Source organism: Camarhynchus parvulus, chromosome 2, assembly GCF_901933205.1.
Source record: "Camarhynchus parvulus chromosome 2, STF_HiC, whole genome shotgun sequence".
In the NCBI taxonomy this organism is placed as follows: Eukaryota; Metazoa; Chordata; class Aves; order Passeriformes; family Thraupidae; genus Camarhynchus; species Camarhynchus parvulus.
The window spans coordinates 23,944,780-23,969,457 of NC_044572.1; the positions used below are offsets into that span (position 1 = coordinate 23,944,780).

General features: G+C 35.6%; 1 protein-coding gene across 1 annotated transcript in view; it reads left to right on the forward strand.

Moving 5' to 3' along the window:
• VPS50 (VPS50 subunit of EARP/GARPII complex) overlaps positions 1 to 24,678 on the forward strand; it is a 78,659-nt gene that overhangs the window by 19,044 nt on the left and 34,937 nt on the right. The window contains exons 7-17 of the mRNA XM_030971315.1: positions 59 to 176; positions 268 to 303; positions 2,700 to 2,782; positions 4,348 to 4,390; positions 7,164 to 7,262; positions 10,758 to 10,898; positions 13,987 to 14,122; positions 18,738 to 18,835; positions 19,524 to 19,618; positions 20,251 to 20,349; positions 23,584 to 23,674. Coding sequence (XP_030827175.1) covers positions 59 to 176; positions 268 to 303; positions 2,700 to 2,782; positions 4,348 to 4,390; positions 7,164 to 7,262; positions 10,758 to 10,898; positions 13,987 to 14,122; positions 18,738 to 18,835; positions 19,524 to 19,618; positions 20,251 to 20,349; positions 23,584 to 23,674 — 1,039 coding nt within the window. The remainder of the gene's footprint in view (positions 1 to 58; positions 177 to 267; positions 304 to 2,699; positions 2,783 to 4,347; positions 4,391 to 7,163; positions 7,263 to 10,757; positions 10,899 to 13,986; positions 14,123 to 18,737; positions 18,836 to 19,523; positions 19,619 to 20,250; positions 20,350 to 23,583; positions 23,675 to 24,678) is intronic.

Here is a 24,678-nt window from a genome sequence, read left to right on the forward strand (position 1 = left end):
ATTAGAAGTAAGTTTTATTTTATGAATTGTTGAAGATTATGTTAATTTTACCTTGCAGACACCTGAATATAGCAAAGGAAGGGTTCACACAAACTAGTTTGGGGCTCCTTGCAAATCAGAGGAAACGACAGTTGCTTATTGGACTGCTAAAATCTCTGAGAACAATAAAAACACTGGTATGTACAGTTGTCTTTGTTCAGTGACAAATATGTTTCTTAATTTCTGCATAGTAATGACTGGATTTTTTTTGTTTTTTTTTTTTTTTAGCAAAGAACTGATGTGCGTTTGAGTGAGATGTTGGAGGTAAGTCCCCACCAGACTGGTATAATTTGAAGCTATTCTAAGTCTACATTTGTCAGTCATCTTAATTTTTGTTGTGCAAACAGGGTGTGTGCATGGGATGAAGTTATATTTTTGTTTTTCTTTTAAATTGAGAAAAGTTTCATATCAAATTAGATAGCCCTGCTGCCAGGGGAGAGTATTTTCTATCAAAAACTCATTCCTGCCTTTACATCTGGGCACTGAAGCTTGAGTTAGTTCAGCAAAAATGTTGTGGGATCTTCACTTATCCCTGCTCTCAACTTATACCTCTTTTCTTTAGCTTGATATTTGGGGAAAAAAAAAAAGATGATATTTAGCTGATTGTTGATAAGCTGGGTCTGGATAAAGAATTTCTATTGATATATTACTATACAAATTTATAGATGGGCTCCCTGTAAATAATTTGTAAATGTAGTGGCCTTTTTATCCTTATTCATTGGGTTGGCTTTTTAATTCAATTGTAGAAAAGATTGCAACAGGCAGGCCGTGACACTGAAAATTCTGATGCTGTTATGTATACTGGTTAAAAATGCAGTAGATATTGCACAGAGCAAAATAGGATCTTGTCTTAAGGTGATGAATTGTATGAAAGAAAGCCTCAGGATTTTATTGACAGCTATAGTACTTGTAGTGTAACAATTTCGACTTGCAAGTCTGCCAAATATTTACAGCTAATACTGGATGGAATGTCATGATGACAATCCCCAGTTATTAAATTTGGAAATTGAATCTTAAGAGTTTCAGCTTTCAAGATTCTGTGAACTTAATTCTATCTTGAGTAAGTCACTTTGTGTCAGCAAACTTTCTTACTTTTTACCAAGCAAAACTGCACTCGTTTTCAGGTGGCATAAAGGCTTTCTGCTCAGTAAGCCCTGTACAATGATTAGCTTTTAATTTCTGCGCTGTGTTTTGATACACAAGAAATTAACTCTTCACTGTCCACTGGCAGGAATTGTCCTGAGGAGGTGTAGTTGCTGTTGCATTCACACACAGACCCTAATGTCTGATTACCATAATTGGTCAGTGATTTTAAAGGGCTGCAACTGCTGTTTTGGCAGAGTGCAGTTGTAGAGCTGTGCTCAGTGTCTACTCCCAATAAGTTATCCCAGCCCATTTATTTTCTGTATTCCTAGAAGTTAGTAGGTTGGAATATGGATGAGAGCTATTAGTAGCCACTCAGAGAAGAGAATTTTGAAAGGGTTCCTAATTAAAAAAAGACCTGGAATGAATTTATGGTAGCTTACAGGGATGAGCTGCATCTGGAATATATTAGTAGTATATGTTATGCAAGCAGGCTTTCTGATTTGAGCCCTGTTAGACTTACTGGAACAAGTACCAGGTTTCCAGTGGAGAGAGATATAAAGAGCTAATAATGCTCTTTAGACCAATGTGCTGTTCTGTTTTCGTATAATGGATTATGTATTTGGGTTTTTTTGTGTTTTAGTTAAATTAGATCTGCATTAGAACATTGCTGTTAAAACCAATTTCATTTCAGAACCTCCTCTATGATAATAGCTGAATATAAATTACCCTTGCGTTTTTGCTCTTCAGTCAATGACTGAAATTCCAGTAACGGCTTTGCATTTGAGCTCTCTAAAGCATGTAATATAACAGATGTAATTATGACAAAAAACAGAAGCTCTTAGCTATTAAAGAGGGTTTCTCTTCTTCCAAGATTCCTTCTGGTCTCCTGTCTAATAGAATACCAGAACAACTGGTATATTAAGGCAATGCCCATGTTGTTGGTAGGATGCTTGGGTTTTACATTTTTGTGTGTACATTTTTGTTTTGTCCTGATGTCCTCATAATACTTCCTGATTGAGCTGTCTACCTATTGGATATTCTTCTTAAATATTAGGACAGTGCATCCATAGTGTGTTCTTTATTTCCTGAGGCCTTCTGTGAGTCAGTTGTGTTGAAGCTAATTTCTAATGAGCTGGATGTGTGAATTTAAGTAGTGTTTATTTGGGCATAATGTTGGGAGTGTCTTTGTTGTCTCCCTTTATGTTTTATAAACAATGGGAATAGCCTGCCAGTGCCTGAATTAACCTCTTTCTATGCTCATGAATAGATTACTGGGAAGATGTTATTCGTTCTGTAATAAAAACTTTGTGATGTATTTTTTTATGTACGGATAAGGAAACAATACAGCAAGTTGTTTGCATAAAGTAATGTAATGTAATACCTAGTGTTTTCAGATATTGCTAATTCTAAACTACCTGCACATTAAGTGCTACAGTAGACCCTCACTCTTTAACTTTACTGTAGAGACAGGAGAGGCAAAATATTGTATTACTAATGTTTATACATAAGCATGCAGGAAAAATGGGTATTGCACTGTTACTTCAGATGAGCTTTCAATTCTATTTTATCTTAAGGAAGAGGATTATCCAGGAGCTATTCAACTATGCTTGGAATGCCAGAAAGCTGCCAGCACTTTCAAACACTACAGCTGTATAAGGTAGGGTGACATTGTGCAGACGTCAGCTTTTATATGATTTTATTTGTGATCATTGATTCTCATTCTCTAAAGAAAGTTTAATTGAAGAGCAATTTTCAGCTTAGAGAAGTAAAACAGAGGCAGTTGTAAAAGTCTAAATATCCTCTGTAGTTTCCCACCTCCCTCTACCACGACTAAGGAGTCTTCAGTAATAACAGCACATAATGAATGTTTAGACTAGATAATTGTTTTGTAACTGTTGTAATATGTTGGCAGGTAAAGTTTCAAATTAAAGTGAGTTATAACTGTGCTACAGCCTCCCGCCTAGAGATACCTGAACTGAGTTTTTAATGAGAAGTTTTTATTCTGGAATTAATTTGCCTATAGCAAGATGGCTTCTGCAAGCTAACTTACCCTGATCCGTGTCAATGAAATTAGCAAGTGCAGAGTTTCATGCTGCCATGAAGAAATTGCTTTCAGAACTGAAACTAATACAAATATCTGCAGTTTCTAACTTAGAAAGACTTAATGTTTCCATTGCTTAAAAAAAAAAAAAAAAATAGCAGGAAATACTCACAAACTCCAGCAGGAGATGCAGTAACTTCAGATTATTATGGAGGTCCTTCTGTTTGCATGTGGAGAAAGAATGAAGAAATGCTGGCTACTCTCTTTAGCGTTTAATGGCTGTTGTTTTTAATGCCATTTTTTTCTATTTGAACTTTTTTTGCAGGGTGTTGTACCCGATTTATCCAAGGAAACAAAAAAAGGAGGGTGATGGGTGTATCATTTAAGTGTAGGGAACTAAGCAGAGATTCTAAAATCTGTCTTGATAATTAGTGTAGGCCCCTAAGAAGAAGATTCACAGCACAGAGGGAGGTTGTCTAAAATGAGATGATGAGGTGATTATTTAATGAAAACTGTGCTTTCTGTGCAAGAAGAGAGTATCCTGCCTAATTCTTTGTTGCTTTGACCCTTCCAAACAAAAACATAGTAGTCTTTTTTTTTCTTTTTTTTTTATTGCTGCTGTTCTGAGATTTTTAAAGCTGGTTGTTGCAAAGGTGCAGTGGTGTCTTTCTTTGTCCTAAATAGTTTCTCTTATGGTAGCTGTTTTTGTTAATTTTTTTATACCAAATTTTACATTTTTTCTGAGGAAGCTTAAATTCTCTTTTTCTGATAGCATTTCTGTAAGGGGTTCCTCAGTAACAAATAAAAATTGCTGTAGTTTGCAAAGATTGACAGCCCTGAGCCTATTGGGTATGCTCTGGTGTAGACCACAGTGCCAAACCAAAACACTTAAAGCAAGTTTTTTGGGGGTTGGGAATATCTTTGAATTTTTGGTTAAATCCTAGCAGGATGGAGTCTTGTATAAACCCTCTTAACACTGTTGCATTATAAACCTAGAACAATCTGCCTTTCAACATAGCAGTGGTGTGATGGTGCTAGTCTGACACAGCAACAGCAGCTTAATGGTTTATGATGAATTGCTATGTTGTGACTCAGCAGTAGGGTTTTTAGAAGTAAGAAATGGTCTGAAATGTTTATATAATCAGTAATTTTATTCTAAACATTTTTTCATTCATCAATAGTGAGTTAAATTCAAAACTGCAAGACACCTTGGAACAAATAGAGGTAAGAATTATTATACTGATGTTCAGTATATGCTAATATTTAACCTCTAAGTATGTGCTGCTATTTAATCTCTAAGTACTAGAGCTTTCTAGTAAAATGTTGTTAGCAATTATAGAATGTGTACATTTCTTTCAAATACTCTCTTTGGATGCTGTAGCCATTGCTGCTCATGTAGACTTTAGTGCTGTAATCAACCTAAATGCTCTATAACGTGTTATGACACAGTCCACTAGTTGTGCTCACTGTAAGTGGTAGAGGAGTAAAATTAAAGAAGTACATAACATTTGAAGTATTGAACTTCCAAATGGTTGTGAAAAGTAAATTAATAAGAAGCCAGTAGGTTTGGATAGGCTGTACAAGAGTTGTACACAGTTTCACAGGAAATTTTAGAGGTTAGCAAACTGGAAACTGCTGGATAGGACCATGCTAAGCTGCAGGAAATAAGACTTGAATAGCTGTGAAGGATGAGACTAAGGTTGGTTTAAGCTGGTAGATAGTATCACAAAAGCAAAGGAATATAAAATGTGAAGTGTCTTCCTGGAAACTGCTGGCAAAAAAAGGGAATGCTTTGAGTTCCGCTACTAGGTAATTTTGAGCTGGAACTTGGCAAGCGTTTTGTAGGAGGTCTAGCAATGCAGGTATGTATGATGTGTATGTGGTGCATGTGATGCATACACATGTAATGTTTAGCAGGAACCTAAATTAGCTATTTGAGCAGCTGTCTACACCCGTTGTCACATGTCTTCAGAAAGTCAGACTAGCACATGTTTTATCATACCTTGTTATTTAATTCCCTGTAAAACTAAAATTTCATCAATTTCCTTCGAGTATGTCTTTGTACTTCAGCTTTTATGCAAAGCTTTTTTTGTTCTTTTAGTCTTTCTCTGATAGTGCTTTATTCAGAGCATGTCTTGTTCACAAAAGCTGGTGGAATGACTGTTTTCTTACCACTCTAACACGGGCCTTGTTAGAGTGAGCACTCATTTTTCCCTTGTGAGCAAATACTGACGTTGCTTGGAAGGAGACTGCATTTTTACTTCCTTCCAGTAACAGCTTTGAGGAGCAAATTACGATCTTATCAAAATATAAAATGTGCCATATTGTTTGGTGAAAGCAATTCACAGCTAACTAAATAATCACATTCAAGATTTTTATTTATTACTTGTGAATGTATAATAATATCTTACTTTCTTCCCATGAAAGTGTCTTATTTTTTACTGGAGTTATGCCTGTGCATATGGAAGAAACATCATGGGGTCATGAAACATGAAGTCATCCTGGGGTCCATGGAGTATTGCTGAAAAATACATGGTCTAATTAATATACAATAATATTCTGCTAGTTAGGAATTCCATAATGAGTCTTTTCAATAGTTGAATGCCTCTGATTAAGTGCATTCCTTTTTCCTTTTTTTAATATTTTTTTAAATTTAGGTTTTAATATAGATCTTACTTTTATACTATGTTACATACAATGATGGTTTTTACAAATGCAAGATGGCTTTAGTGGAAGGGCTATTGAAAAATAATAGAAAAGATTGATGTTCTCTGTTTAATAGCTCTGTTCATGGGCAGTTTTCTTCTTGTACAGGTGTTCTGCAAGAAACAAGAGAAAGAATAAAAAAAATCTGTGTATGTCTGAAATTCAAATTGCTGAGTATTGTTTTAGAGAAGTTCTGGATCTTTAGGTTACTGGTCCTTTTACCGTTTGGCTTAGGGAAGAAAGTACAATAACAACCCCCACCAAATCTCTAGGATTAGCACCAAAAATATTTTGTGGCTAATGATGTAATTAATGAAAATTTTCCAATGGATTAAGTAAAAGTACATAAGAGGCTGAACACCCATCTACCGTGGTTTCTATTTTTAAGAGCAAGACTGTATTGCAAGATCATTAAATAATAAGAATTAAAATTGGTTTAATATTTAGCAAGGAAAGAAAATACTTGTTAACTGTGTATGTTATGTTATTGATTCTTTTTGTTTTTATTTATTATTGGTTGAAAACAACTAGGATTAGGTTGTGCATCTGAATGTATTACAGTGTCTACATGAGAATTATGTTATTAAGCTACATAGTCAAATTCTTTAAATTCTTTAAATTCTGAAAGCTTTATTAGTCATTAAATACATGATCCTATTGAAGTTTTTTCCCCACTTAGTTTACATAGTAGGTCAACTTCATTTCTTGCAGAGCTGTTCAGTATGCTCAGACACAGCTCTGCTGGCAGAACCTGTAGTTGTGTGTCTCCTTTCTTTTTTGACTCTCTCAGGTACTGATTGTTGTGTATACAATACTGCTGATGTAGTATTTATACATGGCTGTCTTGCCAATGAACTTTAAATTCAGGCAGTGTTAGATCCATTTACGAGATGCAGTCAGAGGGTTAAGAATTCTGTAATGGAATTGATTGAGCTGAAACCCCTAAATCGGGTTTTTCTTAGGGGTGGAAGTAGACCAGCTTAGAAATCCCAGCTCTCCCAGATTGATGTTCCTGGCTTTCTCAAAGTAAACATCACTTTGAATTTGACTGCAGAGTTCTTGCTTGTTCTTGGGAGTGGTGAAACTCGTTGGCTGACATTGAAGTACTTACACTGCAAGAACTAACACTTAAGCACCTCAGAACAGTCCAGTCACACACAGTCTTGGTTACTTTACAACCATAATTATCACACTGTTTAAATAAACACCTTCCTCACTTGTTGTTTAAGTGATGTATTGCTTGGCCTGTTTTTTTTTAGTGTTTAATGCATTTTTTCTTTCATTTTTATAGGAACAATTGGATGTAGCGCTTTCCAAAATATGCAAGAATTTTGATATCAATCATTATACAAAGGTTCAGCAGGCTTACAGGCTGCTTGGAAAAACACAGGTTAGTACTTATCTTCTGAGGAAGTCACAAAGAATAGTCATGTCACAGCATGAAGCTTTGAGTACTGTGATGGAAATCTACCTCCCTAGTTGTTGTGGTTTAATCCCAGGTGGCAGCTGAGCCCCACACAGCTGCTCGCTTCCTCCTTGGTGCGATGGCTACGTCAGAGGGCAGGCAGGTGTTCAGTCATCCCCAGGACAGCAGGACTCCATCATGTGTAACAGTGACTTGTGAAGATAAACTTCATCACTCCAAATATCCCCCTGTTCTTCCTTCTTGCCCCAGCTTTTATTACTGGGCATGACACTACGTGTTATAGAATATCCCTTTGCTCAGTTGGGGTCAGCTGTCCTGGCTGTGTCTCCTCCCAAATCCTTGTGCACCCCCAGCCCCCTCTGGAGGGTTGGGATGAGAAGCACAAAAGACTTTGACCCTGTGTAAGCCGTGCTCAGCAATGGCTAAAACATCCCTGAACTATCAACACTGTTTGCAGCACAAATCAAAAACACAGCCCCATGCCCCATACCAGCTACTGTGAAGAAAATTAACTCTATGCCAGCCAAAACCAGCACACTAATGCTGATGGATCTTGCCAAATATATGTATACAAAGGTTTTTATAATGCTCATGTAATTTAACAGTACTTGCTAAAGGTAAGCTCTGTGTTATTGCAACCTGTAGTTTTTTGGACAGATCATAACAGTAAAAGTTCCATATTTCAGCTCTGTTTATACGGCTGTTTGCACTATTCATTCTATTTGGTGATGTGAATACTATTTTTTATTGCTAGATCTGTTTTTCTGGGTTGTGCGCTACCGCTCCCTTGAATATTTCCATTTTGTATTGTACTGTTAACATGACGACAATGGAACATGTGAGGAGATCGATTTTTGCAGTAAAGTACATCCCATGGCATGTCAAACACATACTGTGAACATGTCCTGAAAGTTACATCTGTGTGTGCCTAGAGCACTTTCTGTGTAAATAAGAGTAGACCTAGGTTCTCCCATAGGATGGAGTTCTCTTCTATTTGGTGCACTGCGTTGAGGCTTCATTGTGGAAACCCAGAGCACAGGGAATATTTCTCTGTCTGCTCTGGGGTGTCCTGACCCCCAGGGCAGCACTGACTTTGACCCTCATTCATGGAGAAAATTTCCTAGACTTCAAGATAGACTAGAATCCACAAAAGTGTGAAATAGATTATAGAGAGTAGTGTAGGTGTATCACTTGGTGAGAAATTTAGGTTTTGGGATTTTTAGTATGTTGCTGATGGAAGCAAGATGGAGGGCATAGGGTGTCATCCTGGGTTTCTTCTTCATGCTTTTCTTCTTCCTTCTTTTTCTTGGGTTTGGGTGGCATTTTGTAATTGGGCAGAAAAGTCCACATTGCGGGCTCTGTGGGATCAGTTATTGGGTTAAAAGGGAAAATAATCTAGGTGTCAGTTCTTTATTGGTTAATTTTGTATTAAAGGACTTTGTAACAAGAGATTGTTGGCCATTTTGTGCCTTCTAATGAAAAGCTGCTGAACTCACAGTAATGAGGCTGTTTTATTGATAAGAAATAATGAACACCTGAGTCTGAACATGAACTACTGTCTCAAGTGCCTTCAATCCAGACCCAGAGAAACCAATACTTCATACTGGTTTGTTTCTCTGAGAAGGCAATTAATCAGTTTCCTTAAGAAGGTATGAAGTATGGCAGCTAATAGCAAGGTCCTGTGAAGTAAGGGGCATAAGGAGTTAGGAATGTCTTGGAGACTTGGCGGTGATCAGTGCTCATAATACAGGCTGAACGTGGTGGTAGCAGTGTAACAGGGATTGATTTACTTAGGGAAGAGTTTATTCCCCCAGAAAGCTTTAGTTCATAAAGATCAAGTCAAAGCACATGTTCCCTGCTGAAGACAGGATAAGAACCCAAATAATTTTTATTATGCTTGGCTTTTTTAATGCTCTTTCCAGATTTCAGGAGCACATCTGATATAAGATTGCCTTCTCTTGGATTTGTTTTAAAGTTTGTTTTGCATCTTTCTAATAAGAACCTTTCTAGCAAAGTTGGGTTCTTTTTTTTCCTGGCTTGGCTGTAAAACCAGTGCAGCTCTGCAAAAGGATAGAAGTGGATTTATCTTCCCATACTTTGTTAATGTGCAGAACTATTGGAATGCCTAAAGACTGCAACTTAAAATCAGGGCAGAAGATTATTTTAGTGTGCTGTATTCAGTTTCTTATTTACTGAAGAAAAATAGGTATAATGCATTCACTGCATGTCAGGCACATGCCATGTTGAGAAAGGCAGATATTTGTTTGAGAGGAATGAAGTTTCTGACAAAACAAAAATGTTATTTGTTACTGCATGCTTTTGCTTGCTTTTTTCCATTGTAGAGTGACTTGGTTTTGGCATTCATTTTATTACGAGTAAAGCACGTATTTTGAACTTGTCTGAAAATAATTTTGTTGCATTTTTATTCGAATCTCTCCCATATTGACCTCTTCTCAGTAAACAAAATGTCAAGGTTTTTCAGTATCTTCAGTACTTTTCATTTTTTCATTTGTCATTCTGTTTTCTTTAGCTAATTCAGGTTAGGACTAGCTATAGGAAATGGGCTGTTTTTCAATAGGATTTAAGCAGACTTGCTTCATTTTTTGTGGATTGATTGAGTTCTCAGCTCTTGTTGGTAGCTAAAAATATCAAATAGGAAGTAGTGAAACTGAACGCTTTCAAATCTGCTGATTACATATATGTGAAAACAGTGAGAAAATTCAGTTTCTGAAATGGAATAACGTTACATATAATTTATTAAGAACAAGGACACTTGGGAAGCATCCTGACCTGAAACTCAGACATGATTATGGCAAAACTAATGTGTTACATAGTCATTAGTCCTTAGTACATGTTACTTTTTCCTGGAAAAGGTAGTCTTTTTATTTTAAAACAAATGTCTTTTTTTTTCCTCTACCAAAATGAGGAGTTTTATAGGAAATTTATTTATATGAGGTGCATGCCTTTCTGTAATGCTTAATTGTACTTTGGGTTCTTCACTCTGGCAAGTGGATAAAGACTTTGCTTTTAATTTTAATGATTGCAAAGGAAGTATTTTTGATTTAGTTGGCAGTGTTTCCAGTGGGAGAAAGAGCATGAATCTCAACTAATTTCTTTTTGACGCATTATCAATGATTGGGAGGAGGGTAAATGAGTGAGTAAATTCTATAATTAGCTATATTATATTAATATTTCCTAGTGAAAGTGTACAAAAAAAGGTAAAGAGGCAAGATGGCAGGGGAAACTGATTTTACTTGGAATACCTGAACTCTTTTATGTGGCCATATTGTAATATTGCCAAGATCTGTGTTCGGTATTTTTGAGACAGAGATTGGAGGACAGGCTTACAAGCGTTCAGTACTGAAAAAGATGTATGTTAAAAGAAGATGGCTAAAAGATGATGGCAGATGACAAATTGAATTTTTACTGTTTGGTTTTGTGTTACTGCATTTCTTTCAGACAGCAATGGACCAGTTACATATGCACTTCACCCAAGCCATTCACAACACTGTGTTTCAAGTAGTCCTTGGATATGTGGAGCTGTGTGCAGGAAACACAGACACCAAGTTCCAGAAGTTACAGTACAAAGACCTCTGTACAGTATGTAATTCTTGCATATATCTATTGTTTTTAGTCTGAATTTTTTCACTGCTGTAGGTGTACCTTTTGTCAGTAGGGACTCATTTGTTAAGCCTATAGCTACTCTAGTTTCTTAATATAGCTTATGACTATTTGAGCTATTTGTTACTCATAACTTAAGGTTGATTTTGATTACACTAAATCTTAGCACCTTGGAGATTTTGTGCACTCCATCTAACAAAGACCAACATTTCAAAATGTTTGTGTTTTCAGTATGATGTACTAGTTTGGAATAACTATTATCTTTGAACTTCATTCCAGTGCATTTAACTAGTTTTCACCATTTCTCTTTATACTGCATTTCAGTAAGAATTCTTGTAAAGTTTCTAATTTAATTGGTGTCTTCCCATTATTCATGACTTTATATCATTCACTTTTCATTCTCAGATTTAATTTTGCACTTTTGATACCAGGATAAGGGACAGCTATAATATTGAGATGAGAAAGCCTGATGATAGGCAGATCATGGGCTGGGAATATACATATATTTTCCTCTACTGCAAATTTTAAATGCAGTTTCTTGCATATTTTGTAATGTTTTTAGAATGAAGATACAAATTTTTAATTCACTCTCTTAATTTTTTCACTTGGGATTTTACTGTTACACCCTGAGAAATTTTCTAAAATTTCAGTGATGGGGAAGAAGTATGTGAGATATTTTAGGTGGTTCTAATGTAGAATTACCATTTGAAATTATGTTTCCGTCTTGAATGTTCTTTAGGATGTTTGTTTCAGTCACAGACAAAGCCCTCCTCATACTTCATCAACTTAAGGACCCACCCCATCAGTTGCAATTTATTAAATTGAAATACAGTCACAAGGAGATTAAAGTTCATATTCTGATCCATTTTCTGTTCTTTCACTTATCTCCTGGGATCATGTAGCTACCACTAATAATCAACACATCTGCATTGTAAACCATTTCATTTTAAAGAAGTTCCTCTTTGACTTAAAAAGTTAACATTATCTAAGAGCCTTCGTATAAATAAAAGTGTGATAAGCAAAATAAATTTAGTGGGAATAATTGACTTAAGTATTCATGAATATGATGAGTAAGTTTCTGGATAGTTGGTATTTCCACTTCACTGAGATGAATTCTAGTTGCAGAAAGCCAACAAACCCTGATCTTTTTCTCCAAACTGCAGTCCTTTCATCTTTCCGCTATAAGCCTTCAGAGTGTGGTTTTATTTTTGTTTCTTAGTTTCTAATGAACTTTTCTTCCAGGTTTTTCTTTTTTTTTTCTTTATGCTTCTGTATGTCTTTCAGTTTATTTCTCATTCCTTGCTAATACTAATGATACTAAGCCTGCTTATTTACACTTACAAACTACTACTGAGCTGCTTCTGACCAGTTCTAAAATCCAGATTCAGTGTTGCTGTTTATCCTTATACTTGAGTGTGTGGAAGAATCTTTCAGGTACTTGGAAATACCACATTTTGTAATACACAGAAAGAGGGTGGCTTTAACTGCATGGTTACAAAATTATTACCTTATTGTTTCTGTTAGTCTTTACTTATGCAAAGCCTTAATGACATGATGCTTAAGTTAATGTGACCCTGCAATAGCTGGCATTCTGTATAAATGAAGGTGCTCAGATTTTGGGACTTTATTCTACTGTGAATATTGCTGCAATTGCATTGAAATTTACTTTTTAAATTTTCATTACTAGATTGGTAACCATTAGATATTTAGGAACAGGGTGCAGATGGGAAATTTTGGTCTCTTACTATGCTGTTCAGTGTTGGTTGTTGCCTGTTGTAATGCATTTGTGGAATCAGGGTGCTGAATAAGATGAGCTGTTATAGCAATTCAATATCTAACTTCCTGTAGAAAAACCAGCAGGTTTTCATCCCTTGCACTCAGTTGTTGAGGAATAAATTGTTCAAGACTGAAAGATGAGCCCTCTTTTTCTTAGTTTAGTTCAAGTGAGAACCTTCTTCAGGCTGCCAATGCTGTTAAGCCAGGATGCCCTTAACATGTAAAGGGGTTATGGAGTACTTACTCTAATTAAGCAAGGGAAGTCATATAAAAATTGAAGTATTCCTTTTGAGGCAGGTATGCTGCTGTGTGCTCCTGAAAACCTGTCAAATTGAACTCATCTACCTGATTTCCATTGTACATGGGTAGTGGGGGACTACAGTGGCTTTTTTCTTTGGTTTGTTTGCATCTTTTTGGAAGTCAGATACTGGATATTATAATAATGTGAATCTTTTAAAAAAGAGTAATGTTTTCAAAAATTCTTAAGCATTTATGAAAGTTAGTGCCTGTCTACTCAGGGTCACTGATTCATTGTTGAGTCTTTCTTTTCTTAGCAATATGCCATGCTTTTACATGTTTTCTCTTTTTGAATATTTCTGGAGCAGGGCAAAGCTTTGCTGCTTCAGTCTCAAGTTTTGATTTTCTTTATTCTAGTATAAGCTCAAAGAAATTAGGTTGTTTCCTTAGTTTAAATTGAATTACCATGGTATTTAGTAAGTAATCCTTTCTTCCTGTTCACCTGAAAGTCAGTATAGTGATTTGCACAGGAACTTTAGATTTTAGATACTACAAGCCCTGAAATACAGTAAGAATAACAATCCTGATAAGTTAGTAGAGAAAATTGCTCAATCAGCAAGTTTGTTATTTTTTTAACTACTACTTTAAAGCTCATTCAACCCAATGGAGTATTTGCCAGGAAGACTTCTCTGTAGCACTGCAGCACAAAACTCTGCGTCCTTGAACTGACACATGGGGTGGCTGCATCCCTCTGATAATGAGATGGCCTTACTTCTACATCTGTGTCACTGTAAAATAAATGTAAGAGTTAGTTAGCATACAGGCCATTTGAGAAAATTAAAAAGATGCTAACAAATACACTTTGTACTTTTGGATGGCATTTGATTAGTTGACCAAAATCAGGAATCTGTCACTTCGTAAAATACATTTGAAAATGAAACTGATGTATGTCAGCTCCGCTATATAAATTTGAAGAGTTTCTTATGGTTTGTGTTGCTGCAGCAAAAAATGAACACCATTTTGAAGTTTTCCAATGCTGTTTGTTGTTCTGTAGCACATCACATCAGACAGCTACATTCCATGCCTTGCTGATCTCTGCAAAGCTCTCTGGGAAGTCATGCTCAGTTACTACCGAACGATGCAGTGGCATGAGAACCATGACCAAGATGAGGCAGCAGTTGTGTCTTCTGGTAAGAAACCTCTGGGAGCAAAACTTCTGATATTTGGAAATAATGTTTCTTGTGCTCAATTTATTAATTTATATGTTGGTATCTTTGTGGTCTTGCCCCAGTGCCTTCAGCATTTTTGTTGATAGTGTGCAGTAAGGACTAAAGCACTCACTGGATATTTTTACTCTTCGGTATAAGGTTAATTTTTAATGAGTATTTGTATATGCTGGTCTTGCAGATAGAAATGATTTTATTTTAAACAGTGCTTAGGGGAAGTGTCCTTCCCTTTTGGGTTGAATCTTAAAAAAAAAAAATCAATTTTTTGTGTTAAAAAAATTACTTTGGATTGCTGGAGCTGTTTTTTGAGTTGAAGCCATTGCTTGAGTTGAAAGTTTTTATAGCTGTATTAGATGTGAAATTCAGAGTTGAAATATTTGCTTTTGCAATGTGGTGTGAAGAAAGAGTCTAGAGTTTTGATTGAATTGCCCATTCTCAATATTTTTACATTTACAGTTTAAATAAGGTAGTTACATTTTCTTCTCTTGTGTCCATTTTGCTGTGGTTTTTGCAGGTGTAAAATCAAGCAGGTACCATAAAGAACTTACTTCATGGAAAAATGATCGCAGTAGACTCCTAATTCGGCTACATATGCACTTATAAAACTAGTTCCCCTTAGAGTTGTTACTCGTGACATCCTGAGGAAAGAAAATAATCTGCACTCTAAAGCCTTCTACAGGAGCCATTGAGCCTAATAAAGTCATCTGTACAGTCAGATGCATAATTTTAGACACACTGCTTTTAAATGCATGCCAGAATGTTCTGATATGTTTACTACTAAACTTCTGTTACACAGTTTTTAATCTTCTTGGACACACGGCTTAGCTATAATGTACAAATGAAATGTAGTGATCTGCTGAATCACTTTTTCAAATACCTCAGCGATGACTAAGCACACCGAAAGGAATTTTAGAAGTACAGTTTAATTTCAGAGGGACTGTAAATATCTACTGGTTGTTGTTTTTCTAAAGCTCATTGCTTATTCTACAGCAATTAGTGAAACTGTACCGGGAATTCTCATTTCATACTTATTGATTTGATGGCTGTGATATGTGGTAAAGTCAAAGAGTAAAATTCCTGTAGAATGGGCATATATGTCAGAGGGAACCAGGGAGGCAGTTCAGGAGGTTATGCTGAAGTTGTTCTTCATATAAGCCCCACAGACTGGAGCTGTAGATGCACCACTATATCTGGCTTTTATAGTTTTGGGAACTCATGGGTGTCCCAGTATTGTCCCAGTTAATCTCAGCACTCTTAGAAAGTACCTTAAATGTGTCAAGGGACTCTTGATCCTAGGGCACAAGTACAACTGTGGAAGTGAGAAGCTGGACTTGAAAGACATTATAAATAAAGCTCTTTGTATTTTAGTAGTGAAACTTATACAAAAAGTCCTTGGAAAGACAGAATTAAGTATATATAGAACTTGTTTCATCAAACTGAAGATAAAATTAGTGAACGAAAATTATCAACATAACATGAAATGAATGTTGTATTTATCTATATCTATGTCATATTTAATGAGCTACTATTTAGTCTGTGATTTTGTTGTTTGCATGCTAAACAGCAAATTGCTGTAATATGGGGCTTCATCCCTCAAAATAAACTACATAATGGAAAATTTTCCATTACACTGTTTGTTGTGGTCAGAGCATTGTTTGTGTTTTTAGTAAAAAATCAATCAGAAAATGAATTTTAAAGGGACCTATGCAGATAATTTTTTGTTTTCCCTGCTCAAAGCAAAGTGATCTTTGTAGATCACACTGGTTTGTGTGAGGGCTTCCCTGGTTCAGCACATAGCATGAAATTTACTGTGATGTTGATGTAATTTACAGGTATTAGTGAGACAGTGATTTAACAGAAGACCTGAAAGTGAGTGGTAAAATGATTGCTATAGCATTTAAACTTCTGATTTCACATGTGTGATCCTAGGAGTAAAAGTTGGTAACAGCTCTAGGATCTGTAAATGATTCAAAGAAAAGCGAGAAGAAAATGGTGTAGGATGTAAATTCAATTTCAACCATTTTAATTTTTAAAATGTTTCCTTTATAGTACTGTGTAAATTCTGTGCAAGACCTGCTTCGTATTCAAAGAGTGAAGCTAGAAGACAGATTTGATTGAGTTCTTTTTCTTGCTTTCCTCTATCATGCAGGGATTAAACAAAAACCTTTTGTTATTACTGAAAACTGCCTTTTTGAATTTTGAGAAATACTGAAAAACCTGAAGAATCACTCTATTTAAATCAGGCATCTAGAATAATAACTCCTGGGTGGTTTTGATCCTTCTTTTTATGTGTAGTTATGAATATATGTGTTCTCTGCCTGTTTCAAATTCCTCAATGCGAAATGTGTAAATGCTTGTGCAGTCCTTGATTTTCAAGGAAATTATCCTAAATTAATGTGTTTGCATGTGTGAAATTAGCTGCAGTGCAGTTCATTAAAAGACTGGAAACAAGACCTCTTAGCATGACTGACCATAAACCAAGACCATTGGGAGACTGACAGAGAGATAATATTCCACTGATTTTTTTAGTGAACAATAACATCTATATTGCAGTGTCTGTCCAACCATTCCTTCATGAATTGCAGTTTGGGAGTACAGGGTCTATGGTCTTAATCTAGAGAACAGGTCAAAGACACTGCCTTGTTGAGCATTGCCTTCAGTTTGCAGAAGTTCAAAGAGAGGAGGTTGCAGAAACACAAAGAGTGTGCTCTGGCTAAGATTGCTGGTTTTGTTTCCTTCATAGTCTGGGAAAGGTTAAATCCACTTAGAGGTTTTCTGTTCATAGAAATTAGATTCTTAGATTGTTTCTGTTTGTGTTTCATTTAACCTTCCATGGAAGGTCAGGAAAATGAATTTGTCAGAATTATTACTTTCAGAAGATGAGCATATTTAGGTACAGTTAGTAAATTATGATTTATGTAGGCAAATAATTGTTTTATTATTTTTCTTTCCTAAGGAACATTTTTTGCATGCCCTGCAACAGTAGATATAGTATAGAATTAAGTTTAGGTCTTGTTTGCACATAAAACAGCCTCTTATAATCTCATTTTCAGTTATTAGGGTAGATTCTCAGTTAACCTGCTAAAACAGTCTCACTGTCTTAACACAGGAAAAAGTGGAACGCAGATTTACAGCCTTGAAAAATGAATATCCCTAATATAAACCCAAATTCCGGACTGTATTTATTGTGTTTTTAATTTTGATGGAGAGTTATTCAATTCACAGTACTGGAACTTTGACATTCTGGCTGGTTATTGTGCTGGTTCTGTGTTCTTGAGTTCCAGCCTTGTGGGCACACTAATTCAACTAGCTTGCCAGTAGTTCTTTGTAGTGTTTGTGTGTTCACTGCTGTAATCCCTAGTTTACAAATAAAGCTTTCTCAGTGTTAGATAAAGTTCATAATTTAATAACATGTCCAGCCACACCTTATGGCTGCATCTGAAAGAATTCAAGCAAGACTAGCATCCTTCTCAATATTCATAATCTGTTTTTTGAATTTAAATGGAGGTACAGATGTAGAAAATATAATATTTTTGTTGTTCCTGTTAAGCTTATATAAACATTATTATAATAGGCAATAGTTCTTGTTCTGAGAAACATACTCTGGAAAGGTTTAAATCAGAAACCAGATGGTTGATGAGGAGAAGGACGATGTGCATGACACTGTTCTACTTACAAAGAGTCTGGCCTAGGACTGGGAGAATGAGGCACTGCTAAGTGCTGTTTATAATTAGTGATTGTTACAGATTGTTGACAGTGAGCACTGGATGATCTGAAGGAGATACAATCAAAACATGGTCAGACTGCTGTGTTCTATTGTTATTTTGGTTTAATTGAATGGTCAGTGTCTGATACAAGTAATAACAATTCCTATTAGTGGATGTTTTTTCTTTCATTCTCTTAAATATGTGGTAGTCCAGACAATGCTGCAGGGTCTGTTCTGCATACCTGAAAAGGCTGATAAAAATCTTGTATCCAGCCTCCCATTCCTTACTGGCCTCTTTAGTAAGGTGTTCACAATATTTACATGATATTCTGGATTCAGGGCAAGGCATGACAAGGTCTGGATTCAGGGCAAGGCATGACAAGGAAAGAACACTTATATTGTTGATAAAAATTTCATGGTGCTGACAAATGGAGGACATATGTACATAGTTTATGTTTCCGGGCTCTTCTTCAGTAGACAACAAAATTAGACATGAAAAATTGCTCTTTTCTCTAAGGAAGGTGAAGCTAAGCCAGGAGTTTGTGTGGAAAAAGCTGTGAAGCCTAGTAATGAAGAACTGCAAGGGTCAGTTAGGATGAGCTCTCACTGTAATCTTTGCAGTGCATTACTACCTAAGGAACACTACTGGGACAGGTGTTTGGTATGCAGGCCATGAAACTCCCCTGGTCTGCATTAGCATATAATGCTTATGTGCTTATATGTGTGTTATTAATTTCTGTTCAAAAGTTTAGGGCAAAGTAGTTCTTCTGGAATTTGCATAATCAATAATATGGCAATAGCTAAGGAAATGTAATTCTGTGTAGGATAACTTTCAAAGCTTTTGGAAATACTTAAAATGTCTTTAACCTGAAGTTTCAGATGGAAACAATGTGATTGGAACTGAAGAGAACAGTTTTGACCGCAACTATGTCAAAAAGAAATTGGAGCATGGGCTTTCACGAATATGGCAGGTATGGGTTTTGAATTTTATTTCCCTCTAAGTATTTTTCCCCCCCCTTCTCGCCTCTCCAGTATTAATTATGGTTATATTTATACTAATGTTCTTAAAGAAATGTCTCCAGATTTTTTTTAAAGGGACTTTTTTAAAGTGACCACGGATATATAATTTCTATGACTCAGTGATTTCAATGCTTCCAAACTCAGTCAAGATACCAAACGATAGTAATAGGACTTTTGTCTGATCCCATTTCTTTCAACCTGTGTGCTGCCACACAATCTCTTTTCTTCTCATGTGCTTTTCTCTGTATACTGCTTTATATTTCTGGTATAACCATAGCTCTGGAGAACCTGGAGCCTTGTGAACCTGACTGGTTTCATGATATTCCTGGTGTGATTGCTGGATCAGTTTGGTGTGCAGTGTCACCCAAAATGTATAATGAAAAAGCTGATTTCTGTTTTTGCATTGACAATAAAGCATCTAGGATTGACTCTATCTGTTTTACAAAGTGCTAAAGAAACTGATTATAAAATTGTTTTAGAGAAATTACTCACGTTACAGAAAATGGAATTCTATTCTAAATCTCAAAAAAAGGATTTTTAAGTGCAAGCAACTGACAAGTGTTAATGAACCAGGCATCCAAGCCTTCACTTTTTGTTTTCAGCGTATTAAGTATACAAAAACTTGTTTGTGTTTTGTAGGATGTTCAATTGAAAGTGAAAACATATCTTCTGGGGACAGATTTGTCTAACTTCAAATACGATGACTTCATATTTGTACTTGATGTTATCAGCAGGTATGCTGGTGTGGTTGTAAGACCTTTAAGTACATGTCCACAAACGAGCTCTGATAAGATAGCACTGTTGATTAAGGCTGATATTTGCATTTTGATGCCAGTTTCATTCAAGTGTGCTGATAGCTTGAAGAGCAGTTCTTCTATATGTGAGAGTTTATGAGGATCTATTTAGGAGAGGTAGCATGAACTGCTGTGCTGCTTAAGTGTGATATAATTTCAGTATTGTCTCCTTTTAAGATAAGGTATGTGCAGGTCTAGCAATTTTTTTTCTAAGAGCTTTTAAAGGGGGTCTGAGTCAAGCAGAAAAATGCTGCGGTACTGCAACCTGTACAATATTATATCCTTCTGTTGTGGTAATAAAATGACAGATTGAGACTGTGAACTGACAGCTTGCCCTGTGTAGCGGGCTCTCAAAAATACATTTATTTTGCTTATGGCTCTTTATCTCTATGTGTATGGCGCAAAATGATAGGATTTGAAGGAAAATGAGACATGAACTTTTGGGAATGCAACCTTAACATTGCAATGTAACATTGGTGCTCTGTGTTTATGAAGATTCATCTACACTCATAGTTGGAACAGCAGTATTAAGAAATCAATAAATATGTCTAAACTTTGTTTTATTACTCTAGGCTGATGCAGGTTGGAGAAGAATTTTGTGGCAGTAAGTCTGAAGTTTTGCAAGAATCTATCAGAAAACAAAGCGTTAACTATTTCAAAACATACCACAGGTGAGGCTATTATATGTGCAGTAGATGATTCTAATGACATTTATTATTGTTGGGTAAGTGCTTTCCAAAGGAATTCCACTGCATAATGTTCCTGCATTGAGATTGACTGTAGAGTAGGTTTTCTGATGACAGTAAGGCTCTGAGCCCTGGAGAAAAAGGGAGAGGATAGAGAAGCCTTTGTTTCCACTGTGTTTGTGGAAAACTGTAGTTCTGCAGCAGGCAAGTCAGATAAAGATGAACAATATTTTAATGTAGAATTTCAGTAGTTTTTAGGTTGCTTCTTGTCTCCTGGCATCCTGAGAAGGAATGCCTCTGAAGTCCATACTTGGTAGCAAAGTTGCTTAAGAAGACTCATCATGACTATGACATCATGAGAAGACTTATGACTGTGAAGTGTTTTTTCAATGTACAATTCTGTCTTGAATCAAGTAAGATATTTAGAACTGAGTCCATCCTTTTGAGTCATGTCTCATGGCTTGTTTGTTGGCAGGATGTAATTACATTTCAGTCAGCTCTATTGTTATATTACATGAGGCCAGCCATGTATTGTCACAGACAGGCATTCTCTGGACTCAGATATGATCTATGGCTATAACAGCATCGACACCTATCTTTCTATTTGTTTGTGTTAGTTGTCTTGATTTTAGAAATGTTTTGGTTTGGGTGATTGACAGCTTTTTAATTCTAGTTGTCTAGCATTACGTTCTTTCTGTGTGTAAAAACTAGGAAGATATGAGGAGAAATACAGCCTTCCATGTTCTAGGAAATGCTTACTTTCCTAGTCTTGATCTGTTGTCCTCTTGTTTGGGAGCTATCATAAAGCTAATACATCCAGAGCTGTTTGAAAAGTCTTAGGCTTTCTGCCTAAAATCCATGAAGTATGAAAATTACGGCAAGAAGGACATGAAACAGTATCTGAATTCAGAAGATGAGAATGTGGTTTGGAATTTTTTCCAGCTTTGGTAGTTCGTAGCTAGGAATTCTTTCTCATCATTTGATAAAGACCTCAGTTCCAATTGTCTGAAAAACTTGAGCCTTACTCAGATCCACATTATGTCTTGTCAGGAGATGCCACCTATTTTTATTTCTTGAAATTTTTCTGAATCCTAGACATAATTTCATGAACTGACTTTGGTCAACCTTACCATCTTTTGCTACACTGACGTATCACATAATGCCTTGTTGGGTTAAGTAAACGTAATTTCAACTGTTACATTTCTGTGTATGTTTAACTGCTTACGTAATCATAGGCTAATTTTCTGAATTATCTTTGGTTAAGGAACGCTGCTGGAATATGTATAGAAATAGTAATTTTTTGTAATAACTTGTTTTTTTTTAAGATAATGTAATTCTTGTGAAAATAAAATTAAATATTTATTTACAGGAATTAAATTATATGAAACCTTTTAATACTTTCTATATGTTTTATGCTGCATGGATATTGTGAAGATTAATTAGCTGATGTTTTCATTCTCAGAAGGAAAAACATAAAAAACCTGTCTCACAGCTATATCCCCTAGGTTGTTTTATATAAAGCTTTAAGCCTCTTGCCTTTTCAGATCAAGCTAATGTGGCTTTCACTTCTCTTGGGTATTTAATTGGAGGGTGGGGGAAGGCTGTAGTGCTTTTAAAGATTCATTAGTACATGAAAGCTACACAGAGCTGAAATGCTTAGAGTCCAGGGGTAATCAGTTCTTTGTGTAGTTTGACATACGTGGCCTCCTGGGCAGTATGGTGTTATGGAGAACTGCCAACACAGAGAAAATATTGAAAGGAATTGGCTGTGTGATTCAAAAAGCATAGAAGAGAATATAGTACTAGAGCATACAGGAAGCCTTTTTTTTGAGTGCAAGCTGATCTGATAAATGAGAATGGGCTTTTGGCAAAGAGCATCAATAAGATGATTTTTGAAATGCAATTTACTTTTTGTACTGATACACTTGTAAAAAGGTGTGTCTGATCACTTAAGCTTTTCAGAGAATGAATGCATCAGGTCTTCTTGCATTCCCCTTCCTAAATGTATATGCTGGTAAAAATTAAGAACATTAATTTAAGTACTCTGTCAGAGCCTTGGTTTCAGGTTCTAAATTCTACAAAACCTGTTGTGTGGCTTTTGAATGTTTGCTTTTCTATGATTCTCACCTCAGTCTCCCTCACAAAGACTTTTAATCTCTAATGCTGGTTTTCACAGCATCTCTGTCTGTTGTTTGTGTTGGCTTTACTGTGAGAAGATCTGCAAGCTATGGGTGTTCAATGCCCTGAAAATAGTCTATTTGTATTTAACTTGGGAATTTAAATAAACACAGAAAACTGTAGTCACAATTCAACACATTGCTTATCTCAATGTGGCAAGCAAATTTTAATTTTAGTGGTGGTTGTAGTTTATTATTGAAGTCGTAGTATTCCTAGAATATTTTATTGCCTAATTAGAAACCCAGTGCATAATTTACCAACTGTTACTTGTTAAACAAAACAATATGCCCTATATTAAGAGGAAAAGATAGAGCAGTGTGATCCCAAAAGAATTCATTGCTGTCTTTTCCTATACGTTCCATTTATGTGGCGATTTTGTTTTCTTTATCAAAGATGTTTCTGCTTATGACAGAGTGGAGGTTTTTCTAGTGATTAAAAACAACAGAAGAAATATAGACATGTAATGGCTTGATTACTTTTCCTTATTACTGTATTACTGATACCAAAGTAAAATTAAGCTATGAAGAAAATTAGAGACTAATAGCCATTTAAGTTTTTTCTTTAAAAGGTTGGTATGTCTGTAGAATATGATTTCTTTCCACTTCCCTTTGCTCTCTGTTGCCTTCAGTGTGTTTGAAAGAAACACCTGTCTTATGTGGACTCTCAGAACCTGTTGTACTGCTAGTGGAGTGTTTGTGTATATTATATTGCTTTCTACAGTTTACAGAGGAAAAAGATCCAGTATTTCTGCATATATGTACGTGTCCCTCTATAATGTGTTACGGTTTTGACTAAAAGAATTAGTTTACAAATTTTGGAGATAGTCTCAAAGAATATCTTTCTGCAGAGGTGTCATAAAAAATAGACTGCTATGGTAGCCACAGCTTTTGGTGGTTTGTTGGTTAGAAGAATTGCCTAAATACTTGTTTTAAAGTGTAACTTTTTGTACAGTTTTAGAATTACTTCACTGCAGAAGCGAAGTAATTGCCAATTTTGTGATTTACTCTTTCTGCCAATTAAGAGTATTCATTTGTGTTTCAGAACCCGTCTTGAAGAACTAAGAATGTTTTTGGAGAATGAGACCTGGGAACTTTGTCCTGTTAAATCAAGCTTTAGTATTTTGCAGCTTCATGTATGTTCTATGCATAAAGTATACAAATTTATTAATATTTAATAACTAAGAGTCACAATGTTCTAAGAAGTAGTAAGATCCATGAACTATTGTACAAATGTTTTTAATGGCTTCTAAAAGCTCCTCAGTTTTACTTCATGATATTAGAAACTTAGGAGTCAAATAGTTTTGAAAGAATAGTGTTTCTGTTTCAGGCAGGCAGAGGTTTTTATGGAAGATGCTAGAGTTGTAAGCATAATGTTAGCCTCAATGTAATGTTAGTTTCAATGTACTGTTAATATGTCTGTTTTTAATTTCTAAATTATTCATCTGACAGTAAGATGCTAAAACATGAGTGCCTGAAAGTAGTTGCATGAGCACTCACTAGCTTGTACCAACTTGGCATCTGTTTCTGGAAACATAGGTCATACAGCCTCATTTGGACAGGAAAAAAAATATTCTTCAGTGGTGAAGTCCATCTGAAAGCAAGTAATCACTGTACTTACCTTCTAATCATCTGAAGTGGTTTTTTTTTATTTTTAGCATGTGGTGGATGAAATTAACTTGTTTTGCCAAATAAAACATGGTGCCTGTGGTTAAAGCTATAACTGAAGTTCAGAAATGTTTTAGCACAGCAATGTTAAGCAAGATCATTTTGCAACCTCTGTGGAATTAGCTGTAGAAGTAAGCAATAGGCTACAGGGTCACTAAAAGTATGGTGGATAAAGGGAGGGAGGACCCTCAGCAGCATTCAGCAGCAAAAGAAATAATATTTTTAATAAAGAAATGGGATTAAAAATCTGTACATACTGCTCAAGGGACTGGAGCAGCAGAAAATGGCAGACAGTTACTGATTTGTTTAAGCAAACAGAATTCTAACATTGTAGTCCTTTTTGCTGCATGTGTTTTAGTCTTTGAACCTTTAGTTAAATGAAAATGTACATTTTGCCATTATGAATATCAATAGCTAGAGTTTAATAGATAAAAATGGCATGTAATCTGAGATAAGTTGTGTTTTGTTAAGG